Source organism: Cervus canadensis, chromosome 18, assembly GCF_019320065.1.
Source record: "Cervus canadensis isolate Bull #8, Minnesota chromosome 18, ASM1932006v1, whole genome shotgun sequence".
In the NCBI taxonomy this organism is placed as follows: Eukaryota; Metazoa; Chordata; class Mammalia; order Artiodactyla; family Cervidae; genus Cervus; species Cervus canadensis.
This window is the reverse complement of record NC_057403.1, coordinates 40,198,681-40,225,896: the sequence shown is the minus strand read 5'-3', so window position 1 is coordinate 40,225,896 and position 27,216 is coordinate 40,198,681. Positions and strand designations below refer to the sequence as shown.

The following is a 27,216-nucleotide window of genomic DNA, read 5'->3' as shown; positions in this document are numbered from 1 at the left end:
ATGTCCTGTCATGCTCACAGGTCCTGGTCGGCCTACCCCTGGGGCTTCAGAGTGAAGCCACACCCATAACTAAAATCCATCAGAACGGACAAATACCAATGGGCACTTTTATTTATTGTTGAAATAGAAAAACCTGGGTCTCTTATATCCACACAATCTCTCTTGCTATCTGGCAAGATCAAGTCCATGTTTGTGTAGGCGGGGAACAAGAACAGAGGGGCTCCTGCTCAGAGATTTATTGTTGGTTCTGCTTCTGTCCTGCTTCTCTCTGAGTGCTCACCAGCACGGACTCTTCTAAAGGCGATGGAGGTCGGTCCTGATCTCTAAGTGCAGGAATGGCTCCCTGTGGTGTGATTCAGTCTCTCCAAAAATGGTTGTGGTCCCAGGTGAGCTTAGAGGGCTGTGTCAGACATCACAGACACACACAGACAGACACACAGACAAAGCCCCTCTTCACAGTGAATATGCGTAAGTACATACATTTTAATACCTGCTGATGAACAGAAATGAAATAGGACACAGATGTAACACATTAACACTGGAATGGGGGGAGAGGAGTGGAGGGAACAGGACACTGGATATGATCACAGCAACCCATGAGTGACTCCCTTGGTGCTCTGAGGTCACAAGACCCTTGCTTCATGTCACCAAAAACCACATGGTGAATAAACCACCAACTCTGGGAGATGAGCTGTGGGTGCCGCTGCAGAGCTTAGAATGAGACAGGTGTCAACACTCAAGGGCGGCGGGATCCGAGAGTGTCAGTCAGCACTAATGCAGGGAGCTCGGCCTCCTGGAGATGAGCACCGTTCGCCTAACTCTGGGTGAAGGAGGGCCCCGCTCAGGTGGCGGGGCCCCAGGACATCTTGGTCTTGACCTATGGCAGCACTCCACACCACCACACCCCGGCCAGCTCCACTCTGTCCCGAGCACCCTCCCCGCCAGGGACCTAAGTCAGAGGAGATGGGGGGAACCATGTGGTGGGATGTGAGGGGCGGGAGCTGGCGGAGGAGCAGGCGTGTCCCAGGCCAGGCCTCCTAGGCGTCGTGGAGGTTGCTGTCACTCAGGAGCACCTTCTCCCCAGGTTTGAAGGCCGGCATCCCAAGGTAGGGGCAGCTGGCACAGCGGAAAGCATCGCCCAGGTAGCACTGTTGAGAGAAGAGACCATCACCCATTAGCGAGAAGCCGAGTGTCAGCTCTCCCGGAGATGTGGGCTGAAGATAATATCATATATGGATGGCCACAGCAGCCTGAAGAGAATAAGTGCGAGAATCTGTAGGTCCAGTTGAGACCCACAGACTGAGTGTCTTTAAGATCTCTGATTTCATGAAAGACAAAGGTCTAGAGAAAGCTCCTTAGGTAGACATACTTCTGGATTCTCAGCAGTTCAAATCATAGCCACACGTAGCAAATGGTTAGGTAGCTTCGGGCCCAGTATGAAGCAGAAAGAAAGGGGCCAGAAATAAGAAACGACAGGCGCCTGCCTCCCTATGGGCCTGAGCGTGCTACCCACTCTCAGGCGATAACCCGTCTTCCCACTACTACCTGGAGACACAGTCTCACATGTCTACCTATTGTTACAGTACTTGGGCAGTAGCTTCTGTAAAGCTGAAGTTGGTCTCTGTATGCGTTAGTCCTTTGTGAATACTGAGTAACCATCCAGATACTCACATTTCCACAAGCCGACTTGGGCTGAGAGCTTATCTGGTCCCTCGACTTCTCTTTTTCCAGTTCTTCTGCGAGGCCACAGGTGCTGGGGGAAGTCAGGAGCTGATGAGTGAGATTTCCCACCACCCAAATCCTTGACAGACCTCCTTTCCCCTTGAGCCTTCACAGATGCAGACATGGACCCTTCCTGGCCTAGTCAGGTTTGGGCTCCACAACTCAATAAGGTATTGTTTGGAGATTCACACAGACATAGTAAACTATGGAAAAAGTCAGGAAGGAGGAACCCAAGCATGGGAGAATGTAGCCTCTTGGAAGGAGAGGGAGGGAGATGCGACTGAGGAAGCAGGCGGAGGCAACGTCTAAGGTTCCCGATTCTTAACCTGGGTGGTCAGTACCTGGGTGTTCGTTTTAGTATTCTTTAAAATGTACCTGTTTAGTAAACTCTTCTATACATCTGACACACTTTCCATTAAGATATGTTTAGTAGTGAGGTGGCCCCGGCTCACCCCAAGGCTTACCAGTTCTTGCAGGCTTTCCTCTTTTTCCCTTCCCCACAGGAAGGAGCCCGCAAGGAAGCTGGGTCTGGCTTCTTCAGATCTTCCGGATCCAGCAGTTCATCTGAGTCGATAAGATCCTGGAGAGTGTTGGAGGCCATGAATGACACAGTCGTGCTCTCTGCTAATGAACAGCTGACGCAGTCACGGGCCACGGCCGCAGTTTACCCTTGTGTGTCAGAAGGCGTCCACCGTCCTACCCAGGACTGGTCATCACACCCAAGCCACCCACACAGCAAGTAAACTACAGGCATGGAAGCTGTACTGGGTTGTGAGGGGCCTGGGAACTCATTTATGATGTGCAGAGAATATGTGTGTGGAGGGTGGGAGGGAGGGAGCAGGAAGAACAGGGAAGTGTTATATGTACTTGAATATATAAGGGCTGTCACGTGAGAAAAGGGGATGGAATATTTTCTATATAATTTCAGGGGAAAAGGCAATAATAATATATACACTTGGGTAATGTGTGAGGACAATTAATCTGTAAGTTCTATGAGGACACAAACCATCACCTATTTTGCTTACCACTAACCTCGATAGTTGCAGAAATGAAGCATTTTATTACAGAAAGCACAGATCTGAGATTTTAAGACAGTGAGCATTTGGTATCTTGTCCAGATGAAGAAGCCAAAAAATATTTTAGCTAACAAACTCTTTTTAGGTTTACACATGCCTACAAGAGTCTTCAGTATATCACATGAAGTGAGAACAAGAAAATCTGTGGGGAAAGATGCTGAAAAGGAAATGTAAGATGCCACAATGTGGAGTTTCCTTCTGAGTCAAAAACACCAGTGTCAGGCACCACCACAAGGCTGGGTTTTAAATGCTTCCACACTTACAAATTCAGAGAGTCCATTCCAAACTATGACCACTCAACCCAACATGAACGTGAAAGTCGCTCAGTCGTGTCCGACTCTTTGCAACCCCATGGGCTATACAGTTCATGAAATTCTCCAGGCCAGAATACTGGAGTGGGTAGTCTTTCCCTTCTCCAGGGGATCTTCCCAACCCAGGGATCAAACCCAGGTCTCCCGCATTGCAGTAGGATTCTTTACCAGCTGAGCCACAAGGGAAGCCCAAGAATACTGGAGTGGGTAGCCTATCCCTTCTCCAGCAGATCCTCCCAACCCAGGAATTGAACCAGGGTCTCCTGCATTGCAGGCAGGTTCTTTACCAACTGAGCTGAGGGAAGCCTAAAAGAAAACAATCAGGTGACCACAGAGCTGACTCACCACGCTCTCATCCTCCATATCATTGGCTGAGAGGGTCCAGAGCTTGGCAGCTGCAGGGTCCACAGCAGGCTTCCCTGAGTTCAACCAATAAAAGAAAACGAGCGTCAGAAAAGCAGCCAGAAACAAGGTCCACACACATATAAGTGCTTTCCTCTGAGGCTGTGCAGGGAACACACTGGACTGGGAGTCTAAAGACTTGGGCTCAAAGCCCAGCTCAACCACTTATGAAGGACCCATCGCTTCATGGTAATAAAAGTCATCCTTTGTTAAGCACTTGTTTTGCGCCAGATATTAATACTACATATTAAACACTTTACGTATGTTATCTGATTTAGTCTTGCTAACCACCTCATGAGGAAAGTTACCTGTCATCCTAATCTTATAAGGAAACAGATTTAGATACTTGGGCCAGTTCCATACAGCCACAAATACACACAAATACAGACACAGTCTGCCTAATGCTTTAAGCTTCCACTCCAGCTTACGTTCTCCTCCTCCTCTTAGTTTCAGCACAGGGCTTAATAGTATTCCCTATACCCACAGCAAGAGATTTGCAGATTAAATGAGAAAGTGTGCCAAAAAGCATTGTGAATAGCAAAGCTTTGGTCTCATGTAAACCTGTTATAGACAAGAAAACGGGCTCTGGAGCCGATGGTGGTAGTGTAAGAACAAATCAGTGACAATTACACCTGATTCCCTTTCCGGGGGCTTCAGTGTGGGCTGGCTCATGAAGGGGGCTTGGGGGTAAAGTGTGCCCTCTGTGATCACTGTCACAACTGGATACTCAGACCCCCACAGGGCAGGTCATCTAAGCAGATCCTAGCTGCCCTGGAACTTTGAATCCAAAGGTTAGGATGCCAAGGAATTTCTTGAAGATACAGGTTGGACAGCCAAAACAGCAGTGTGAATGCACCTGTAAACTTCTGTCTCTCTCACAGCTGGGACAATTCTTCTCAACCTGGGCATTAAAAGACAGTGCTAGGAAGGGTGAGAATGATATAAGGACTGGGTGTAATTTTCTAAACAGAAGAGCTATTTCTATAAGTGTCTTAAGATCCTCAAAGCAAGAAAAGCAGACTTCAATGGCACAGAGAAAAGGACACACAGGAAGAGGAACAGGGCAGTCTTATCTGCCACGACCACCCCTGGGAGGTCTTCAGAGGGTAAGTGTCATGATTCTGGGGTCTGGAAAGACTTCATTAGCTAATGAAGCTACAGGACTCAGGACTCTGGAACCTGGAGCCTCAGCATCCTCTGGTGAAGAAGGAGGGGCCGAACTAGGTAATATCTACGTGTCACTTCAGTTTCAGATTTGAATATGCCCAGGACAGCAGTACATTAAGCATCCTTCTATTTGGAAATGAGAGAAATTAAGGAAGGAGCTGATCCTATAAAGTTCTTACCACCTCACTCAGATCTCTGGCTTAGTTTCTAACAGGACCTCCTTTAGCCACTCAGACAGACATGTCCCTCGGCCATCTCACCGGAAGACTTCTTGGCAGTAGAAAGCTTAAGCTGACTAGAAGAGCCCACTTCGAAGTTGGGCTTTTTGCCTGTGATCTGCACAGAGAGCAGGCTGTCGCTGTGATAAGCCAGGTGTTCTCGGACAGACTGAATCTCCTCGGGGCTCAGGGACTCACGCTGCAGCTGGAATTCAAGACATCAGCAATTAGGGCACATCACAGTCCTTCCGACAGTGTGACACTGTACCGCGTCCCCCCACGGGTGTCACATGCTGGCGTCTGGAGGAAGCACACGACAGAGGGAGATCACAGACAAGGCCTCATGCCTCCCGTTCTCCAGAGCGTACCTTCTGTCTACGTGTTTACAGTTAGCCCATTCCACGGAGAGTTTTAAAGTATTTATCAGATAGCTGTCTATTGGGTACAAGGCGCTGTGCAAGGCATTGTGGGGACTGTAATGATTATAATTATCAAGATGAATCGGGCATGTTGAATAGGATCAAAGCCTATAGCGGGGAAGCATGCCCACATAAAGAGGCTAGAAATGAAATATGTAGTAGAGAAAGAGAACCAAGGGGGAGGGAAACACTTTTTATGTTCCTTGAGATGAAGCAGCAGGCAGTAAAGGTAGGAAAAACGGTGGGAGGTGCTGCCTCTGCATCCAAGAATTAAGGAATGAATGGTCACAAAAATCACAGTCCATTTATACCACTGAATGTTGTTCCATCATTAATAACCAAGTGGGAAACACACTGATATGGATAAATGTTGAGCATATCTAAAGGTGGGGAAAAGAGCTAGTGACTGAACAATGTATAATGTGACTTGATTTACATTAAAAATGTGGAGACATACACACACAACACTCTTGTAAATGCGTAAAATGTCTTAACAGCTACACCAAAAAATGTATTGGTGGCTTCCTCTAGGGAGGGGAGTGTAAGCAAAGTCTGAGATGTCACTTTAAACTCTTTGGTCTTAATTGAAGTTTTATGAACATCCCGTATTTTAGAATAAAAAATAGAAGAACTTTAACTAAAAAGAAAAATAAAAAAGGGAAAGTATAAAGACACTGAGGTCCGAGGCCATGTACAGATCCAAGTATAACAACTACTGTGATATACCACCTACCTCTCGCACAAGAACATCTGGGCATGGGAGAATGCAGAACCATGAATACCTCTATTTAACATTAATGTTTCTACTGAATTGTCAGAAAAGGATTTCCCCTCCAACCTATTCCAGCCTCCCACCAAAAAGCTGAGGAAAATAACTGTGTAAGGTTTGTGTAATAATTGTGTAATAATTACAGGCGACTGCCTTCCAAGTGGGCCTAAGACTTGTGTTCACTAAGAGATGTCTTGCTCCCTTTCTGCCTCAGGCGTCAGCACCAATACCGAGAACAGAAAACGGCCCCCACATGGGCCCAAGCTGAGTCTCTCCAGAGGAGGCTGATTTTAGAGGTCTCATCCTTCGAGGCATCAGGTATCTTCTCTACTTGCTTGCTAGTCTAAGTGACGCTGCTCACCTCACCTCAGGGTTGTTATTTCTCCCAGATTCTCTCTGTATTGTCTGACAAAGAGACACTGGGTTTAATCACCCAAGGCTTAAATTCCTAGCGAAGAAGGTCGTCTACAAACATACCTCTTTTACTTCCACAAGACCAGAAAGAGTCAGGGCTGAACACAGCTTAGATGCCGTCTTCACTTTGCTGTTGTTAACTGCTAAGAGGAAAACCCCAATTAGTAGCTTTATAGGCCAATGCAGGAAAAATTATAAAGGCTCTATTCTAGTCTACTCTATTCAGAATAATAATAACCTATTCTGTTCAATACAATATAAATATATTTATATACAATATAAATATGTATATATATTTTTAATGATATTTTAATTAGAGAAATCCTTTTGGTTGTTCAAAGTGCTCTTATACAATAAATCCTTTATTACTGTTTCTTGTCACCCTCTGTTTCTGAGAAATACTTAACCTTACAGGGGCTGCTGGATAATGACTGAGAAAGAGGATTAGAAACTGTATTCAAGTACCTTTGTATGGTTCTGGTGAGACGCTGTGGTTAGCCACTCAAGGTTTACCTCCTGGCAAGGAAGGATATATCTGCTCCTAACATCACAAGTTTGTGTTTCCACATAAACACCTCTATGTGTTTCAAAATACTTTCATTTCTATTATCATAATTGATGAAATAATACATCACATTTTGATAGAAAGTCTAAGTTAAAATGCTAAAACTCTAGAATGACTCTGACAGCTTTACCACTAAGCAAAAAAAATTTTTAAAGGTTTTTATTCCTTGGATTCTATCTTTAGTTTCACATGAATCAATACTTACCTCATCACTCTAGGACTATATTTTAATTTTTGAATTTGAAACACTATAGATGTACAGTAAATTAAAAAAAAGTTCAGGGAGGTTCGGAGGACCCTTCCCCTTACCTCCCCATGGTAATATCTTATACAATTGCTATACAGTATGAAGGCTGGGAAACTCACTTATAGTCCACAGAGCTTATCCCAATTTCACCAGTTTTACATACACACGTGTGTGTGTGTGTGTGTGTGTGTGTGTGTGTGTGTGTGGTCTTCATCACCACAAGGAACCCTCACACACCCCCTTTATAGCCTCATGAACACCCTTTCCTCCTGATCCTAACCGCTAACAGTGGCCACCCTGTTCCCTGTCACTATAACTTTGTTATTTCAAGAATGTTCTGTGAATGGAATCATACAGCATGTAAGCTTTGGAGACTGGATTTCTTTCACTCAGCATGATTCCCTTGAGACTCATCCAAACTGCTGCATGTGGCAACCGTTTGTTCCTTTCTTTTTAACTGCTGCATAGTTTCCCACTGTGTGGACGTACCAGTTAAACCATTCACCTGTTGAAGGGTCCAGCCATTTTCAGATGAGCAGTTTCCTTCTACTTTACTACCCAGCGGGTCAAAGATCACAATTCATTCAGATGTGTGGTTCAGAGTTTTACAATAACTTATCCCTAAGGATAAGGTTTAGTATAGGAATACTGATCTCCAAATGATACCTGCTACTCAGAGAGATGCAGCGAACATACCTAAGATTCAACCCTGTTAAATCTTAGGGTTTAAGTGGGTCTTTCAAGTGAAGATCTAGTCTTTCAAGTGAAGCTCTCCTTACCTACAGCTGTCTCTACCGGCTCCTTCAGAAAAAGACATCCACCAGGCCGAAGAATCCGGGCCATCTCAGCCAAAATCTCAGCACTGTGCAGGGTGGTGCTTCCAGGAATTACACCCGACAAAACAATGTCAAAGCTAGATTCTTTGTGGGCAGCTGAAGAGAAGGAAGACTCTAATTAGTGGTCACCTGGGCCCCAGAAGTCATCGACCAAGCCCCCACAAAAGCTACATGTGTGGCCCCATAAAATAAACACCTACCTGTTCTGCAAATGCTATTATACCACTGTTACTACCAAGTGAGGCAAGGATGCTTGTTCTCCCGCAGTCTTACTAACTTCTTTTTTTACAGGCTCAGGGGGAAAAGTAAAAAAAGAAGGTGGATAAAAAGCTTTAAAGCTTTAAAAAAAAAGATGTGGAACAGGTTCAATGGGTAAAGAACCTGCCTGCAATGCAGGAGACATGGGTTCAATCCCTGGGTCAGGAAGATCCCCTGGAGAAGGAAATGGCAACCCACTCCAGTATTCTTGCATGGAGAATTCCATGGACAGAGGAGCCTGGCAGGCTACAGTCCAAAGGGTCACAAAGAGTTGGATACGACTAAGCGGCTAAGCATGAAGTAATAAGAAATAAGAAGCTGATTACACAAATCATCAACAATATCTAAGTCCACTATACCTCAACCGAAACACACTATCATGTGCCACCCGAAACAAAAACCCAGCCGCCAAGGACGGCAGAAAAGCAGCACCCCCAGCATAACTGTCTGCCCTGAAAGGCAACCTGGGCAGGTACTTACACTGCAACAGCTGGTTGATATTTTCCACAGACACTCGGCCCTCATCGCCAGTTAAGGCTTGAAGCTTGTCCACCAAATCTTTCAGAGCCTCCACCGGGGATGACTTATCCCAGATCACTGCCACAAACTGGCCAGCTGAGATCCCAAAATCTGCCATTCCCGCCGTGATGTGGACCTAAAAGCTATGGGCCAAAAAAGAGTCAAAGCTGAGCAGAGACAAACATGCAATGATTAGAATTACACCTAATTTTGACCTCCCATTAGAAAATCTCACTGTAGATAGTAGAGTGTGATTAAGTAAACCCATTATCCAAGGTTTCATAACCCCAACATTCCCAAACATGGCAGGTGGCTTCCTCGGTGAGAATCCTGACTGGGGAGTCAAGTAAGGAGGTTGAAGGCACAAAGATTATTTTCTCTTTGATATGAAAACTCAGCTTGAACAGAATATAAAACACACAGGACATTAATTAAGCAGAAGTAGGACTCAGCAAGGGAGGCAAATAAGTTGGCTGCCATATCCTAACCACAAGCTGAGATGTTTTTAAAAAGAGACAACATATGTAAGTTTAGTAAATTGAATAATGATATTTCCCCATTCATCAAGATATGAAAATTCAATTCCACTGAGTCTGCAGTGATCAATGGTATCTACCATGTCTTTAACAATACTAGCTAAACTCTTCAAAGCTTTTAATATACATTATCTCAACTGAATCCAAGTATAACCTTAAACTAGGTAATACTCCCACTTTACAGTCAGGACACAAGCTGTTGACTTTGCCCAGGTCACATAACTGATAAGTGTTGTGTGGATACAGAAAGAGCTGGGATTTGAATCCCAGTCTGTATGACTGTAAAACCCATGCTTTCAACCTACAGAAATTTCCTTCCACCAGAGTCAACTTTCTCTTTCACTTGATACTCAGACGGAGTATACAATGTCCTCACGATGCTCTCAGGTCAATAAGATAGCAGCCTACTTAGTTCCCCTTTTCTTTCTTAAACATTAATGACGCTGAGTCCCTGCTTGCAGATAGCTCTACCAAATGACACGAAGACAGAAGCTGTAGGAGAGAGGTCATGCGTGGATCGGTCTTAAGCGGAACACTTCTGTCTTCTCAGAAGTGGCTAAGTGAAGTGAAGTCGCTCAGTTGTGTCCGACTCTTTGCGACCCCATGGGCTGTAGCCCACCAGGCTCCTCGGTCCATGGGATTTTCCAGGCATGAATACTGGAGTGGGTTGCCATTTCCTTCTCCAGGGGGTCTTCCCGACCCAGGGATTGAACCCAGGTCTCCCGCATTGTAGGCAGACACTTTACGGTCTGAGCTACCAGGGAAGCCCGAGAGGTGGCTAACCCAGTAACAATTGTGTCACCACAAACATTCCGGGACTGAGCTTAAGCCAGGCACACACACTCTTCCTTCTTTCAAAATGTTCCCTTCAAATGACTTGCCTTTCAGCCTATTAAAACATGCTGACGTTAGCCAGGCATCCTTAAATATGATAGTACTTTTGATTTGGCCGTTCATCTTCTAAAGGAGTTACTAAGGCTTTTATTTTCTAGAGCAAAGTCAAATCTCCTCAGTCTTCTGGATCCAGGTGCTCTGTAATCTCCTACCTCCCCTTGTTCAGTGGAAAATCCTGGCATTTTGCACTCCATCATGCCTTTTATCTGATTCCTTCCTTGTGGAATACCTTTATTATCCCAACCTGCCTTCAAAGCACAGTAAAAGGATGCCAAGTGTTATCAGACAAACAGGACTCCTTATTCACTAAATTGTGGTTTTTAAATCCCTAAAAAGCACACAATCAAGAACTGAAACTTTAAGCTGTCAACTGTAACATGATGTTGAGGAAGAACCCTTACAAGTCTTTCAAGTGAACAACTTGGGATCTCACATTTAAGAACCAACTGCAAAAGACAGGAATATGGACTGCTGGGAATGAAGTTATAAGAAATAAACGACCTGTTTCTAGAATGATGTTGAAACAAGTTCTCCCTGGGGGCCATGGGAAAAGATCCTTTCCCATTACACCAACCTTGCACTGTACTCACAGAAAACCCTCATGCAAGAACCAAGGGGCCAAAGGCTACTCACTAGCAAGAAAAATGCAAAAGGCCAGATCTCTAGACCTTTTCAGCAAACTTAATGGAGGCAGAGTTTTATGGAGCACGGGTTTCCAACAGAAATGAACTGGGTTCTGCCTAGCACTAGATCTTCTATTCATTGGCTACATAACCATGGGTCTGTGATTAGCCTCTCTCTTCTCTCATTAATAAAGTAGGGATAATGATCTAATATTTTGCAAGGCGGTGGCAAGAAGTAAATAAGAAGATAAAAATATGCAAAGCACTCAGCAGGGCCTGGCACATAAAGCTCAATAAAATAATGTTCTCAGAGAATTCTGAGCTTCCACTTCTCTGGGGCCAGTCTATTTGCCTTTCCTTCAAACAGTCCTATAAAATCTTGTTCCTCCTCAGCCCTGCCAGTTGGGAGGGCTCCCCAGGGAGAGATGTGAAGCTGCTTTTCATTGTTAAAATTACACAATATGAGAGTCACACTTTATGACATCTTATACAGTACTCCAGTGGGATTGTGTCCGTAAATTAGAAGACGGGAAAGTGCTCTGTGTTCCATATCCCCTGAAACTAATCTTCTATGGCAACAGGGAACTCATAAAATACATTTATTAAACATTAACCCTCAAAAAACAAGACACTGCCACCATTTGCGGTCAGCATTTTCCGAATAAAATGGGACACAGTGTTCTTTTAAACATCTAAAAGTGAAAGTGTGATGTTATTCATCATCAGAGTTTTATGTTATTGTCAATGTTTTTTCTAAAAAGACATAAGGAAAAAAATGTCTGGCACCTAAGTCAACATACTTAGAAGTGTGACTCAGAGCCCCACTTTCATTAAAGTGGCAGAGTAGAAGTCATTGTCATGTCACTGCATTTATCTGAGATCAACTTCTGGAGATTCACTTGTTTATTTTTAAGACACCTGTAAACATCAAATCTTGAGGCATTTGGCTTCCTTTAAGGATGAAGGTGGGGGAAAGAATTAAAAAAAAAAAAAAGATTGAAGTTTGGATTTCAGCTCAAACCAAGGATCAAATCCTTTTAAGTCAGATGTGTAAAAAAACTTCTGAGAATACTGACACTTATCAGGAAAATTTTAATTCAAATAAACTGAAACACACAACACACACACACAGAAAAAAGTGATAATCTGTAAGGAAGTAGTAAACTCAAAGGAAAAGAAACGGACAACTTTGTCTCCAAGTAAATGCTAGATTTTCCACAAGAGAGAGAAGCTGGAAGATGAGTGGACAGAACTCAGAAAACAAAACCTCATGGAGATATTAGTAGGGCTTTACCAAAATCGAGAAATATGGATCTGAAATTTTAAGAGGAGGCTTCCCCCACACTCACACAGGGGAGAAGTAATTGAAAAGACTAGAGTTGATAAGCTAAATGGAAAGATTAAAGTTGCAAAGATGCAAAACAGAAAAGGGTCTAACTGCACAAAATTTACAGAACGGCATGCTTAGCTCCTGCCCTCCGGTATCTCTTCAGACTATTTACTTCTTCCGACTATTATGAAGCCTTCCTTGTTGATTAATTCCTCAGTGAAGCACTCCGTATTTATATTTCTGTTCAGTGACTAGTCCATGATCTCCCTGAGTCATGCAGAGCTTGGCACTCAATGTGAGAATAAAGGCCATCAGCCTTTCCCAAACTCACAGATCATCGAAATCACCCGGAGGCACGTTAAAATAAGATTCCACGGGTACATTTAGAGGTATTGAATCGATTCTCCAGGAGAAAGATCTCCGGATCCAATTTACTAACAAGCATCCTGATGGCTTTTCCAACCTGGCAAGTTTGGGAATACTCAATTATACCAACTCAACACCTTGGAGGTTCGGTGAAGACACAGGTTCAAATTTACAACCTGGGGTTCCAGCGACCCCCAGGACGGAAACTTCGGCTTCCCCGATGTTTGCAAAGAGGGGCGGAGACTCAAGGTCATAACAGCTTGCTACTAGCAGTAGTGGGTCTCAGACTCCGATCTCCCGGTCCCCAGCTCAGCGCTGTCTCCCGGGCCGCAGGCTGGGTCCGGCTGCGCGGGAGATAACGCAGCCCGGGAAGGACCGAAGCCACCACTCCAGGGGCCCCAGGGGAGACAGGGCCAACGCGGCCCCTCACACCGGCTTCCTCCGGGCGAAACCCAGCTGTGGTCCTCAGGGAGGTGGCCACAGCCACGTTTCCGCCGAAGGACGGGGCTGGAAATGGGAAAAGAGCTGATGTAGAGGAGAGAATGGGTCGGGAGGGGACCGTTGGGGACGACCGAGCTCACAGACCTTCAGAAGAGCGCTCACCTGCCGCCCTGAGCTCGCTCCGGGATTCTCCGCAACCGCCGGCTACACACCTCGCGCCTCTCGCGAGAGGAGAAAACTCCCACTGCGCGGGGCAAGGCGGAAATAGCTACTCAGCGCTGCGGTCGCCTCGCCGTAGGCCGCGTGCCCGCTTCCAAGATGGCGGCGACGGCGGCGTTTTCTGGAGCCCTACGCTGGGCGGGCTGGAGGCTCCTTCAGCTGCGGTGCCTGCCCGGTGAGGGGGCGGCCGAGCCCGGGAGAAGGGAGGGAAGTGGTGGTGGTGGGGGGAACCGACCTGGTCTGGGTGAGGGGCGGAAGAAGCCTCGGGGCGGCTCGAGAACAAGGTGAGGTGAAGGGCATAATGGCTCGCGCCGGCGCCCCGGCCTTGAAGTGGTCGCCTGGCTGGCTTCTGACCACGTTCTCGACCTGTGAGGAGCAAGAGCATCTGGGTAGGGCTTATCATTCCCATTTCACGGAGTTGACGGAGCCTGAGAGAGGGCTGTAGGTGCCCAAGATCACACAGCTCGTCCGTTGCAGATGGGCACACTCGTCCTAGTCTTTTGACTCCGTTGTCAAATCCCTGGGCCCTGATCACAGGAAACAGCTACAGAGAGCCCCTCGTCTATTAATACTTTTTCCTAAGTCAGTCATTTCCCCACCACTTAAGTAATTCTTCAATATCTACGTATCACCTTTGCCGCCATATAGTCACTAGTTTTGTTTATACATCTGATTTTATAAAAATATTGACCTTTACATCACTACCATAAATGGAATGTCACCTCTCATAAGTAAATTATGTATTAACATATATAAGTATATAAATGATGAAATAATGTTCTTTTGTATTCTCCTGTAGTCCACCTGAAATCTCGTGGACTGCAGTGATTCTGCAATATTACTTTGGGATCTCCCAGACCTTTCTCAAAGATTTATGAATGCTTCATTTTTTTCTGTGCATATACTAAAATAATTGATATTTTCACATGTCACGTGCTGTATTTCTTTTAAAAATCATTGTTTCCTGAGTTGATCCATAGACTCTTTTTTTTCCTTAATGAGCTCTGTTTTATACATAACTCCAAACTATATTCCGGAGAAGTACAAATAAAGCCTGTGACCCAGAAAATCTTCTAGATTTTCTGACCCAACAGAAATGAAGGCATATGTCCACAACAAGACTTGAACAAGTGTGTACATAGCACCTTTACTTATTATAGCCAACACTGAAACAGCCCGAGTAGTGTTTCTTAATGGAATGCTACTGAACAGTGAAAAAGTAACAACCTACTGACCTACACAAAAATGTGAATTAATCCAAAAGATACTCTGGGCCAAAAAGTCTTGTACATATGCAGAACCCACAGTATGATTCTGTATAGATGAAGTTCTTGGACAGGCAAGACTAGAGTGAAAAATTTAAAACAGGTAAATATAAATGTCACCTCAATAAAAGAAAAGCAAAAATTTTAACTCTGGTTAAGGATGTGTGTGCTAAAATGTTTAGAAATAAAGAATACTGAGGTCTGCGACAAATGCATCAAGAAAGAGACAGATTAATGTAGGAAGAGTGTGATGGATAGCTATGTAGAACTTAGGTAGTGGATATACAGGCATCCATGCCACAGTTCTTTTCACTTGTCTATATGTTTGAATTTTTTTGTATAAATGCTGGGAAAGAAAAAACGTAGTTATTAGCCTTTCCTTAGGGAACACAATACTGTACTTTTCAAAAGCCCTTGCCTAAAGTAAATGGGGGTGTTGCAATATTGCAGATGAGAAAATAGACACCCCATAAACACTAGGGAGTTGGTACTCACACCTGATTTCTAATCCAGTGCTCTTGCTGTGACATATAAATATGTAACATTTTTTTTTTTTTACAGTTCATTTAATTTTATTAAAGTAGTTCAGGACTGCTTCCCAAGATGAAGATGATAAACTTCCCATGATAAACTAATCAGCTCATGTTTTTTTTTTTTTTAGTCTATTATTTTATTTTATTTTTTTTTTTTTATTAGTTGGAGGCTAATTACTTCACAACATTTCAGTGGGTTTTATCATACATTGATATGAATCAGCCATAGAGTTACACGTATTCCCCATCCCGATCCCCCCTCCCATCTCCCTCTCCACCCGATTCCTCTGGGTCTTCCCAGTGCACCAGGCCCGAGCACTTGTCTCATGCATCCCACCTGGGCTGGTGATCTGTTTCACCATAGATAATATACATGCTGTTCTTTCGAAACATTCCACCCTCACCGTCTCCCACAGAGTTCAAAAGTCTGTTCTGTATTTCTGTGTCTCTTTTTCTGTTTTGCGTATAGGGTTATTACCATCTTTCTAAATTCCATATATATGTGTTAGTATGCTGTAATGTTCTTTATCTTTCTGGCTTACTTCACTCTGTATAATGGGCTCCAGTTTCATCCATCTCATTAGAACTGATTCAAATGAATTCTTTTTAACGGCTGAGTAATATTCCATGGTGTATATGTACCACAGCTTCCTTATCCATTCGTCTGCTGATGGGCATCTAGGTTGCTTCCATGTCCTGGCTATTATAAACAGTGCTGCGATGAACATTGGGGTGCACGTGTCTCTTTCAGATCTGGTTTCCTCAGTGTGTATGCCCAGGAGTGGGATTGCTGGGTCATATGGCAGTTCTATTTCCAGTTTTTTAAGAAATCTCCACACTGTTTTCCATAGCGGCTGTACTAGTTTGCATTCCCACCAACAGTGTAAGAGGGTTCCCTTTTCTCCACACCCTCTCCAGCACTTATTGCTTGTAGACTTTTGGATAGCAGCCATCCTGACTGGCGTGTAACGGTACCTCATTGTGGTTTTGATTTGCATTTCTAAATATGTAACATTTTTAAGTCACTTTCATTTTTTGTTTGAGCCTCACAGCATTCTCATTGAGTAAATAGAGATTATTTCTTAATTTGCATATTTTAAGGTCATGCTCTTTGCCCATTAACCTAACAAACGATGGAAACATGCCTGGAAGACAAGTGTTCTTCTGGTTTATGCTTGTGCCAACACATCATGTCAAAAGGGGAGAAGGAAATGGCAACCCACTCCAGTATTCTTGCCTAGAGAACCCCATGGACAGAGGAACCTGGAGGGCTACAGTCCATAGGGTCGCAAGAGTCGGACACGATTTAGTGACTAAACACCGCCACCACCATGTCAAAAGGTTCCCAGTTTACCTCAGATTTTTGTCTGGGATCTAGCACTTGGTTCTGGCTTTTCTCTGCTTGTCTTGCATCCCTCCTACCACCCTGGGTCTCAAAGGGTCTGCTTTGGTGAGTGTCCTTGACTGACCAGCTCAGCTTCTGTTTCAGTGTCCCACTGCCGACCGGCCCTGGCACCACGTGCCCTCCACGCTTCAGCTGTGCAGCTGAGGTCTTCGGATCAGCAGAAGCATCAACCTCCGCCCTCTTCTTCTCAGCAACAGTCTGAGGCACAGGGCGTAGAAGAACCCAATCCAGAGGCTCTGCGTTCACCCCCCAGGTAGGCATCAGAACACCTGTCCACCCATTTTGTCCACTTTAAGTGCCTGGGTGAATCTGTGCATCTCCTTCGTTTCTCCTCTCCACCTTCTTCACACCTTTCATCATTTTCAAAACCATCTTTGGAAAGGACTTGTTCTTTGTTTATTTTATGAAAATGGTGCCTATACATTCTAAAATGTTCTGAACAATATAAAGATGTTCACAAAAATAAAGCAAAAAAAATTACCAGAAATCACAAACCAAGGAATAATTCTGCTAACGTTTTTGTGATTATCCTTTTAGATGTTTCTCTAAGCAAGTTTCATATATAGCCCTGTGTATATTATAAATGATTAATTACAGTGTATGCTATACCTGTTGTTCCAGAGACTGTTTTTTCACTCAGCAGGACATCTTTAATGTCTTTTCAGAGATTGTATGATTCTAATGGTTGTGTAATATTCCAACAAATGGCAGTACCGGAATTTATTTGACCTTTTATTGATGGATATTTAGATTTCATTCACATCATGAAAAATAGTGTGATAAAGTGTGTGATTTTATCAGCAGTGGGAGCACTGAGTCAAAGATTACACACCTTCTGAATTTTGTTCACCTCTGTGGGGCCAGATTGCCTGGCAGAAGGGAGATAATAATTTCCGTCTCCATTAAATATGTTCTGTTTACTTCATCCTGCCCCTGAGAAACTCCTTTAGCTCTGAAATGAGAGTGTCCCCAGCCAGTTTTCTGGTTTCTCAGTGAATGTCCTTTTCATTTCAATTCAGAGGGTCTTCTTTGTGCCAGGCCCTGTGAATAATGTCACCATTGTCCCTGTCCTCACGGATTGCAGTTTGGTACAAACCTGGATAATGAAACAGTGCGTGAGGCTATAAGGCTGTAGACTGGGATGTCCAGGGTGCTGTGAGAGCGTGTCCCTTCCTGTTGCGTGACCTCCTTGCTCAGTGGTTCTTTCTCTCAGTGACTCTTTGGGAGGCGAAAGACGATGTGATTTTTGCTCTCTTGGCATTCACACACTGATGCTGACACGTAAGTAAATGTCCTCCCAACACGCGCTGAGAGGAGGCACAGTGCCTGTGGTTTCTGGCCAGGCATGTTTTGTGTTGCTCGGCAGGAGGCGGTGAGAGGAGGAGTCAGAACTCTGTCCCCATGTCTGTCTCAGGTACACCGACCAGGGCGGGGAGGAGGAGGAGGACTACGAGAGTGAGGAGCAGCTGCAGCACCGCATCCTGACAGCAGCCCTGGAGTTCGTGCCCGCCCATGGGTGGACGGCAGAGGCCATTGCAGAAGGAGCCCAGGTGTGCATGGGTGTGGGCAGGGTGGCCTGACCAGGATCAGCCAGGAGAGAGTCATACTGGCCAGAGCAGAGGGCCTTACACTTTCTTCCAGCCCAACTCAGAGTCCCAGAACCCCTCACTGCTACCAGATATTCTGGTTTTGCTTGTTTTTCCTCTGTACAGTAGAAATGGCTTTATTTTTAGATTATTTTTTAATATAAAAAGAATATACCATGCAATTGGATCTTGGGAGTTAGGTTCTAAAGGCAGATCATAAGTAGTGTGATGGAAGAGATCTGAGTTGCGTGAGGCTGGGGAAGTTGCGTGAGGCCAAGTCAGACAAGATCCAAAGGTCACTTTGAAGAGTTATACTTTCTTTTGTTCTAAGAATAATTGGAGATAAGTGCTCAGTCGTGTCCGACTCTTTGCAACTCTATGGACTGCAGCCACCAGGCTTTTCTGTCCCTGCAATTTTCTAGGCAAGAATTCTGAACTGGGTTGCCATTTCCTGCTCCAGGGGCTCTTCCCAACACAGAGATCAAACCTGCGTCTCCTGCATTGGCAGGTGGATTCTTTTCCACTAGCCCCACCTGGAGATACAGAAGATATGGGATTAAATTTGACATTTCAAAAACCATCATTTTGGCTGCTGGATGAAAGAAAGATTAGAGGCAGAGCAAGTCACTGGGGCCTGCTGCCAATCATGCAGGAGAGAGGAGGGCTTTCTGACCTAGAACAGTGCAATGAACATGGAGACGGGTGGTAGAATGACATAGGAGGGCGTGACTGAGTTGCCTGTTGGTTTGCATGTGTGGGTACGTGGTGGTGCCATTTTCTAAGATTAGGGCCCCTGAAGAGGTCCAAGTCTGAGGAAGGATCATGGGTACAGTCCTGAGCTTTGTTGTGTCTGAGGGATCTTTGGGTCACATACAGGCCTGAAACTGGAGGAGCTACCTGGACTAGAGTATATGTATGTGATCATTAAACCAGGGACGTGAGTGAGATTGCCTCGGGTGGCACGAGTGTGAGTATGCCAGGAATGTCATGTGAAAAGAGAGAGGAGTCTAGGTTCTCGGGGACCGCTGACATTGAAGGGTGGGTGAAGCAGGGTGGGGTGGCAAAGGAGACTGAGTTGGAGAAGCCTGGCTCTGGAGGCCAAGCAGCAACATGTGGACGGAGCTACTAGACATCAGTGACTGCAGTGTCAGCCATCGGAGGGGAGCACAGGTCAGCAGTAATGGGGTGGGTTGAGGAGTGAGCAGAGGGTAAGGAAATGGAGAGGCATGTGGCTGGGAGGGGGCAGAGGAGAGCTAGTGTTCAACTAGCGTATGAGCGGGGGAAGTGGGATGGAAGTTGGAGCCAGAGGATGCAGAAACACAGGTGATGGTAAAGATACAGGAGAAACGGCAAAATTTAAAATTTGAGTTTCCTTGAAGGCAAGACTTATGAAGTCCAGAAAACAGGTGGAAAGACTGGCCTTCGATGTATTAGAGGCAAAGCTGGAGAAGACAGCTGCAGATTTAGTTTCTAGAAGAATCTTTTGAGTTCCCAGGGAATGGCTTCTGTTTTCTCTGAAGTAGGTGTGGTTGTCTCATGAACCTGAATTTAGGAAAAAGTGGTAAGACACAAAGATTTGGAGGTGGCAGGGGAGGTTTGAGAGAATCATTAGAGAAAGGTGCGGCACCTGTAGAGAACAGAAATGTAACAGGATTGTTTGGGAAAATCTGATTCAGCGACATAATTAAGTACATTTCTGGTTGGTGTCTTCAGGACAGATTCTGAGAGGCGGAGTTGGTCTTTCAGGGAGTGCGTCAATCAGAAGAAATCACCTGAATAGAGAGAATTTAATACAAAGCGTTGTTAACTAGACGTGACATTGGTAACCAGGTAGCCGAAAAGATAAAGAGAACATTAAGGTATCCTAAAGGTAGCAGCTACAGAGAGTAGCTCTCGTCCTGTTCTCCTGCACTGGCAGGCAGATTCTTTACCATTGAGCCACCAAGGAAGCCCAAAAAGGCTGGGTACTTCCACCAGAAGAGAATTCCTTCCCGACTCCCAGCGGTGGGGATTTTTAAAGTCTTTTTGTTTCTTTCTGTCCTCTGTCCCTGCTGTCATCAGGGTTCTTCCGACTGTAGCTGCTCAGTGACTGTTGTTTATCAGGATTAGTAAAAGATCTCTGTCGCTTTGTTAAATAACCCCTTGACAACTCAGTAAGAAAAGTTTGTGGGTTCTTTTTTTTTTTTTTTTTTAAATAACCGAGAGACCTACTTTCCAAGAGATTTAGGTTAAGTGAGCTAGAGAGAAAGACAGAGCTTTTTCCAAGGCCCTTTTCACAACAGTTACAATTCTAGGTTACAAGTGTTAGAACTCAGCTCTGAACTGGCTCAAGCAAGACGTAGAGCTCATTTAATAATAGAAAAGGTTGAAAGTGCCTGTGGCTCAGTGTTCTTATCTTGTGCTGCTGGGAGCTGTCTCCATGGAATATCTGCTTTGCTATCCACTCCATGACCTTCATTCTCAGCAGGGGCTTCCCATGAGTTGAGAGAGTCAGCAACCCCAGAGGAGAGAGTCCCTCTTCCCTGTCGGTACTAGCGGAATTCCGGAGACAGCCTCGTAGGACTAGATTTGGTCACGTGCATGTCCCAGAACTAGGCGCTGTGAACTCCACACATGCAGGCTTGGATCCCCTGCTTTGCATCACACCCGGGGGCCTGAGGGAGTGTGGAGGGACTAGAGCTCAGCTTCTCCCAGATCGCGTGGACCAAGAATGAGGAGTGAGGGTGTCTCACTAAAAGCCAAGCTGCTGGTGCCAGGAGAAGAGGTGCTAGTGATGAACAGGCAGCCCGCGGCCACTGTACCTGCCCGCCACTTCCATTTTCCCTTTCGCCCTCTGTAGTCCCTGGGTCTCTCCAGTGCAGCCGCCAGCATGTTTGGGAATGACGGCAGTGAGCTGATCCTGCATTTCGTGACCCAGTGCAATGCTCGGCTCACCCGTGTCCTGGAGGAGGAGCAGAAGCTGGTACAGCTGGGCCAGGCAGAGTAAGTCCCATGGCGTCATTGCTTGGGGTAGCAGCTGAGGATGGGGGGACTCAGGCCCCACCAGCTGTCCCCAGGAGGCCAGTCCAAGCAGAGCCTGCAGAGTAGCACTGAGCACCCCAGCTGCTCCGATGGGACGGAAATGTAGCTGCCTGTCTCGTTCTAGCTGGTGGAACCCTCTCCGCTAGAACCAAATAGACAGGGTAGCACTGATCCCATGCCTTTGACCCAGAGACGCTCAGTTTTCTTTTTTCTCTTCCAGGAAGAAGAAGACAGACAAGTTCCTGAGGGATGCTGTGGAAACCAGACTGAGAATGTTGATCCCATACATTGAGCATTGGCCCCGGGTACATGGTCCACCCACATCCAGGCCCCAGGATGACAGTGTGTTCATGTTTATGATTCTTAGCACCTTCACGTGGAAGGTCTGGCACGATGTTCAGAAGTTAGCTTGTTAGTCTCCACAGACCCAGGGATGTGCAATGTACTTGGTACTCGAGGTGTCAAATTGAGGAGAGCCAAAGAGAGGGCCTTCTGAGCCGTCTGTGTCTCAGTTCTTGGAGATGTGAGTGGCCTGGTCCTAGATCACGTCCTGGTGGGCTGCTAGTGGCCCGAGCGTGTCACTTGGTTTTTGGTGAGGAGGGCTCCATGAAGGAGATGAGAAAAGTCAGAAGATTTTACTGACCGTCATCATTAACAGGCCTTTCGCATTCTAGATCTCAGGGGAGTGGGACTTCTTTTCAGTCTGTCAGTGTGACGCTTAGAGAATTGGAGTGTTCATTCCAAGGGCTTTCCCCAACTTTCCTAAAGCTCCATTTTTCCTCCTCCTCTTTTCAAAGCGTCACAATGTGGGCTATTCTCGGTTAAGAAAGTCAAGATATATCAACTGAGAGGACTCACAGATCAACTGGTATCCGCTGCCCAGCTTGGAGATGGTTGGATATTTATTTATTTATTTATTTATTTATTTATTTGGTTGATAAATTTTATTTAAGAACTTATACAAATATTCCCGTTTGAGTTTTAATCCTCATCTTCCTCCTCTTCTTCATCTTGATTAATCTGGAAGTAACGCAATTCATAACTTTCTTTGCTGTTAGCGACTACACGTAACCAATCTCGTAGATTATTCTTCTTCAAATATTTTTTGGTAAGATATTTCAAATACCTTTTGGAAAAGGGCACCTCAGAAGTTACAGTAATCTTGCTCTTGCTTCTTTCGATTGTTACAACGCCGCCACCCAGGTTGCCAGCTTTTCCATTCACCTTAATCCTCTCCTGAAGAAACTGCTCAAAATTGGCGGCATCCATGATTCTATCTTCTACAGGGTGGGTACAGTCCAGAGTGAATTTTAGGACTTGCTTCTTTTTTTTGCCCCCCCTTCGCCACAAGCTTTCTCACAGGCGCCATGGCGGCTGCGGAAGCAGAAAGGCGATGGTTGGATATTTAATTTCATCTGTGGGCCGGGTGTGAGGGGGTTCAGCCCAGAGTCAAGGGCCCCCTGCCCGTGCTCGCATACTCGATTTCTTGGACTGACTCGTTCCACCTTGCATTTAAAGCCTCACAAGTGCATGAAGTAGGCCCTGGTTGCCTTCTTATTCAGCACGTTCCCTCCTGGGCTATTTCAAGATAACTTTCCAGCCGACTGGGGACATCTCTCACCAACTCCTACAGGCCATAGCCAGTGGGTTTCAGAGTTGGTAAGGTGACAACCCTTGGATTGTCCGGTGTTGATATCTGCTAATGGAGGCATCTCTGGGTTGTGTCACTGCTTATATGAAAGGATTTTGAGGTCTCAGGTAACAGAAATCAATTTGAGTTAGGGGAAAAAAAACTGGAAGGAGTTTATCATGAGCTGCAGCAGAGCATCAAGGGCAGGATGCTGTTGGGCTCCAGGATGGCCTAGAATCAGGGCCTAGAACCTCCCCCAGACTCCCCTCCTATCCCTGCTTCTTTCTCCATGTTACAGAACGGGGGTGTCCTCCTCCATCCTTACTCAAAGATACCAGGCTAGACCTGGCTGTCTGCATTCCCAAGTTCACATGCCAGGGATTGAGGGTCTGACTGGGCAGTGGAGGGTACTCTGCCTCAGCTCCCATAAGCCATAGTTGGGAGGGAGCCTTAGACGCCAGGAGCTCACAGCAGTGGGTGGAGATGGTGCATCTCAGAAGGAGAGCTAGGCAGGCCCCTTACTACCTCTACCGAGCAGTGAGGCGTTGTCATTACCATGTGCAAGTATCCCTTCCTGTGTCATCTCTCCCCAGGCCCTCAGCATCCTCATGCTCCCTCACAACATCCCGCCCAGCCTGAACCTGCTGACCAGCATGGTGGATGACATGTGGCATTATGCTGGGGACCAGTCCACTGATGTGAGTGCTCTCCTCAGTCCCGCAGAGGGTGGGGACGGCTGGGTTAAGCATTTCCTCCTGAAGTTTGTGAAATTTCTTTGATCGCACATCCCTTCAGGGGGACTCCAGAGTCATTCCAATGTTGGAAGGAGAGGTTAACGTTTGAAGAGGGTCCCTCAATAAGCCACAGTAGCCTCTAGGTCATCTTCATTCAGGGACCAGTGCTATAGCCACGCATCAGTGCTCCTTCCCCCTAGAGTGTGATACACGGCATCAGAGGGCTGATTGGGCTACCGTTTTATAATCATTTTCCCCTCAGTCTCTTAAGATTTAGATTCTGTGGCAGACTTCCTCAGTGTATGTCTTTTATGAGACTGATTAAAAAAAAAAAAAAAAGAATGCCACAGACACCCTCTAAGACTCTTTTTTAAGACATTACTTTAAAAAGAAACTCCCTTCCTGCAGCCCATCTTGGCCTGCTTTGCTCAGAAATCAATAAGCCTCTAAACAGGCAGCCGGAAAGATTCTGACTTATTAATACTATCATATTTCTGGTAGAAAATTAAAAATGTATATACACATGTATATATCTACACCTACATAAAAAAAATTAATATGCGATGGTACTTTGTGGGATCCAGGATGGAAGGCAGGGAGATGCTTCCACCACAGTTCTAACAAAGTGCTTTAATAAACTTCCCTCATACGGGACTATACCACCAACAGAGATGGTTGGAAAATGAAATTAGAAAGCCCAGAAATCAGGGAGGTAAAACAGGAAGCAGCCAATCTAGCGCTCTGAAGAGCGATTGGCCAGGATAGCCACAGCCAGAAGTTGCTGAAAGACCTGAACTCTCAGCTTCTCCCAGGTGTCGCGGTCTGTGCCTGACGCTGCCTCAAGCCCTCACATCACTGATGGATGACACAAGGTTTGGTCATAACTGCCTGATCACAGAGCCTCCCTGGAACTTAGACCCCATGGACTGTTGCCCGCCAGGGTCCTCTGTCCATGGAATTCTCTAGGCAAGAATACTCGAGTGGATAGCCATTCCTTTCTGCAGGGAATCTTCCCTACCCAGGGATCAAATCTGGGTCTCCTGCATTGCAGGCAGATTCTTTACCATCTGAGCCACCAGGGAAACCTGAAAATTACATGAGATCTTTGTGACCCAGCGGACTGTAGCCCTCCAGGCTCCTGTGTCCACAGAATTCTCCAGGCAAGAATACTGAAGGGGGTAGCCATAACCCTTCTCCAGGGGATCTTCCCAACCTAAGAATTGAACCTGGGTCTCCTGCACTGCAGGCAGATTCTTTACTATCTGAGCCACTAGGGAGATCCCTAGATGTCCGGAGACTTGCGCTTTTCACTGGTGGGTTCAAAGCTGAGCAGATGCAGCAAAGGCACATGGGATGCTTAATAAACATCCAGATCCTGGCACTTAACTTCAGACCTGCTGACTCTGAGCTCTAAGAGGTTGGGCCCAGGAGCCTGCATTTTCAATCTCCCAGGTGATTCTGACACCCAGCCTAGTTTGGAAACAGCCACGTTGTCCAGAGGGCCACGTGTATCCGTGAGGGAAAGAGGAAATCAGGAGGGAGCCCAGGTGTGCCAGGGGTTTTGGGTAGGAATCACTCAGACTTCCCCCAGCCTGCAGCAACAGTGGTGACCTATCTATCCCCCTGGATGGGTTTCTTTGCAGTTTAACTGGTACACCCGCCGAGCGGTGTTGGCTGGCATCTACAACACCACTGAGCTGGTGATGATGCAGGACTCCTCCCCAGACTTTGAGGACACCTGGCGCTTTCTGGAAAACAGAATCAGCGATGCAATGAACATGGGCCACACTGCCAAGCAGGTAGCTCGGGGCTTGGCATCTGGGAAGCCTCCTCACTAGGCGTTCTGTCCTCTCGGGCCAGACTCGTCACCTGTCTGTTCTTTTGCTCCCCTTGGGCCTCAGTTGGCAGTTACCAGGGCCTTCACAGGGAGCCTGACTGGTTCTTCCTCACCCAGCCCTTCCCTACGAGCCCCTTCCCTAAGAGCCACATGTGGTCCCTCTGTTACTGTGTTAGCTGTAGAGTCTTCTTCCAGGACACAGGGCCCTGTTGATTCCACCTGTAGGGACTAGTAAGCCTACTGATCAGACCTCCCTGTCTCACATCTGAGCAGTGGTGGGGGCCTGAGAGAACCTGACTCTGGCTCCTTCTAGGTCAAGTCCACCGGAGAGGCCCTGGTGCAAGGACTCATGGGCGCAGCAGTGACGGTGAGTACCTCCCAGCTCATCCCTGCCCAGCTGGCTCCAATCCCGTGATTCCTCACGCATGTCACTCACCCCGAGTAGTTTGTAGTGAGTGGTTAAATTGGGGAAGCTAATCGTGTGCCTGGCAGTGGTTCAGTCCCAATCTCTGGATCCCAAATATCCCACCTCTGTTTGTTACTGGCATGAAGACAAAACTTACACCCAGGACCCTGGTACATCAGATCTCTGCATCATAGCCACACAGGCTGCCTCGGAAATCTCAGTCTTTGCCATTGGAGTCCCCGGGGCAGGGCCAGGTCTCATCACTCTCTGTTTCCATCCTGTTGTCAGCTCAAGAACCTGACAGGCCTAAACCAGCGCCGGTGAGCAAGAAGGGCTGTAAGCTAGAGTACCCAGAAGAAAACCGGATATATTTAAAGGGCTTTGAAACGTACAAGGTGCCACCCATGGAATAGGGTGTCGACGAGAAAGCGCCAAAGGACTGCAGCACTACCACAGCCACCTGGAAACCACAGGGCACTGGACAACACAGGCGTAGCCCAGGGCTGGGCCACTTCAGTCCCTGATGCCAGGACAGACCTCCTGATACCTTTTGGTATCATGGCTATGCGACCGAAAAACACGGCACTCAACCCAGCATTCACGTCACGGAAACCCCCCACATCCCTCTCATGGTCTCTCAGGCACTTCGACCATGTCTTAACCTGCCTGCGGGGCTCCAAGTCAGGGTCTGGGTCTGAGGCCACCGCAGGTGGCAGCCCCCCACAGCACAGCGCAGGCCTGTGGGTTCCATGCTCCAGTGTCCTGAGTCGTTGCACCGGGAAACCCCCTGGGCAGGCCGCCTCACCTGAGACAGGTGCTCAGCATGGCCAGAGGTGTGGTCCCAGGCCCTGTGTTGCGTTAAAACAGCACTTATTGCAGGATTATTAGTGAATTTAGAGTCTGTAAACAATTATAATAAATATCTTTGAAGCAGTTTCCTGTTGTGTAGGAAATTTTCATACAGATCATGCCAGCTGTCCAAGACCCCAGAAGCAGAGAGCAGGGTGGTGGAGAAGGCTTGCAACTGGCAGCCAAGAGACCTGAGTTAGGGTCCCGGTGCCATGTAATGCTCCTGGGCAGCTGTGAGAGTTCTGCACCCGTGGGCCCGGGCCTCCCTTCAGTACAATGTGGGTGACAGGGGTCTTTCCCTCTCCCGGTTAGCTTCTTTGGCTCCTCCTGTCCATCACTGACTATTTCCTTGACACAGTATTTTGCTTTACAAATTCTCTTAGCCTCTGTGCTGGCTGGGCCCCCTATTTAAGTCCAGTTAACTTTGTTGTGTAAGTCTGTTCAGGCTGCTGTGGTGAAATGTCTCTCAGTTCTAGAAGCTAGAAGTCCACAGTCAAGGTGCCAGCTAACTTGATTCTTAGAGCTTTCTTCTGACTCACACATGGCCCCCTTCTCCCTGCATTCTCACACAACAGAGAGCGTGCAAGTGTGCTCTGTTGTCTCTTCTGTTTTTGTTAG

At 46.4% G+C, this 27,216-nt stretch overlaps 2 protein-coding genes and 1 pseudogene across 4 annotated transcripts; 1 reads left to right on the top strand and 2 right to left on the bottom strand.

The window, feature by feature from the left end:
* Nucleotides 1-93: 93 nt before the first annotated feature.
* Nucleotides 94-13,412, bottom strand: CIAPIN1 (cytokine induced apoptosis inhibitor 1). 3 transcript variants are annotated; one of them, XM_043434863.1, is made up of 9 exons: nt 13,276-13,412; nt 8,885-9,066; nt 8,090-8,242; nt 6,562-6,641; nt 4,939-5,101; nt 3,455-3,528; nt 2,187-2,302; nt 1,672-1,753; nt 94-1,148 (listed from the first exon to the last, which is right to left on the bottom strand). In XM_043434863.1, exons 2-9 carry the CDS (start codon nt 9,039-9,041, stop codon nt 1,038-1,040), a joined length of 936 nt encoding a protein of 311 aa, XP_043290798.1. In that variant the 5' UTR covers nt 9,042-9,066; nt 13,276-13,412; the 3' UTR covers nt 94-1,037. The 3 variants fall into 3 exon arrangements, with proteins under 3 accessions (XP_043290798.1, XP_043290800.1, XP_043290799.1); XM_043434865.1 differs by having other exon boundaries at nt 6,562-6,638; XM_043434864.1 differs by having other exon boundaries at nt 13,258-13,351.
* COQ9 (coenzyme Q9) lies at nt 13,352-26,685 on the top strand. The gene is made up of 9 exons (XM_043434862.1): nt 13,352-13,507; nt 16,620-16,788; nt 17,950-18,085; nt 20,961-21,103; nt 21,363-21,447; nt 23,366-23,470; nt 25,150-25,305; nt 25,657-25,710; nt 26,038-26,685. Exons 1-9 carry the CDS (start codon nt 13,432-13,434, stop codon nt 26,071-26,073), a joined length of 960 nt encoding a protein of 319 aa, XP_043290797.1. The 5' UTR covers nt 13,352-13,431; the 3' UTR covers nt 26,074-26,685.
* On the bottom strand, nt 22,072-22,511 carry LOC122420117 (annotated as a pseudogene).
* Nucleotides 26,686-27,216: the final 531 nt, after the last annotated feature.

Excerpts from the sequence above, each read along its gene's own strand:
- CIAPIN1 (XM_043434863.1), bottom strand. The coding sequence starts at position 9,041 with ATGGCAGATTTTGGGATCTCAGCTGGCCAGTTTGTGGCAGTGATCTGG. Across the intron at positions 6,642-8,089 it reads GCCGGTAGAGACAGCTGTAG|CAGTTAACAACAGCAAAGTG; the intron begins GTAAGGAGAGCT and ends TTTTCCTCTTAG. Across the intron at positions 5,102-6,561 it reads GTCTTGTGGAAGTAAAAGAG|CTGCAGCGTGAGTCCCTGAG; the intron begins GTATGTTTGTAG and ends CTTGAATTCCAG.
- COQ9 (XM_043434862.1), top strand. The coding sequence starts at position 13,432 with ATGGCGGCGACGGCGGCGTTTTCTGGAGCCCTACGCTGGGCGGGCTGG. Across the intron at positions 16,789-17,949 it reads GCTCTGCGTTCACCCCCCAG|GTACACCGACCAGGGCGGGG; the intron begins GTAGGCATCAGA and ends TGTCTGTCTCAG. Across the intron at positions 21,448-23,365 it reads ACATTGAGCATTGGCCCCGG|GCCCTCAGCATCCTCATGCT; the intron begins GTACATGGTCCA and ends ATCTCTCCCCAG.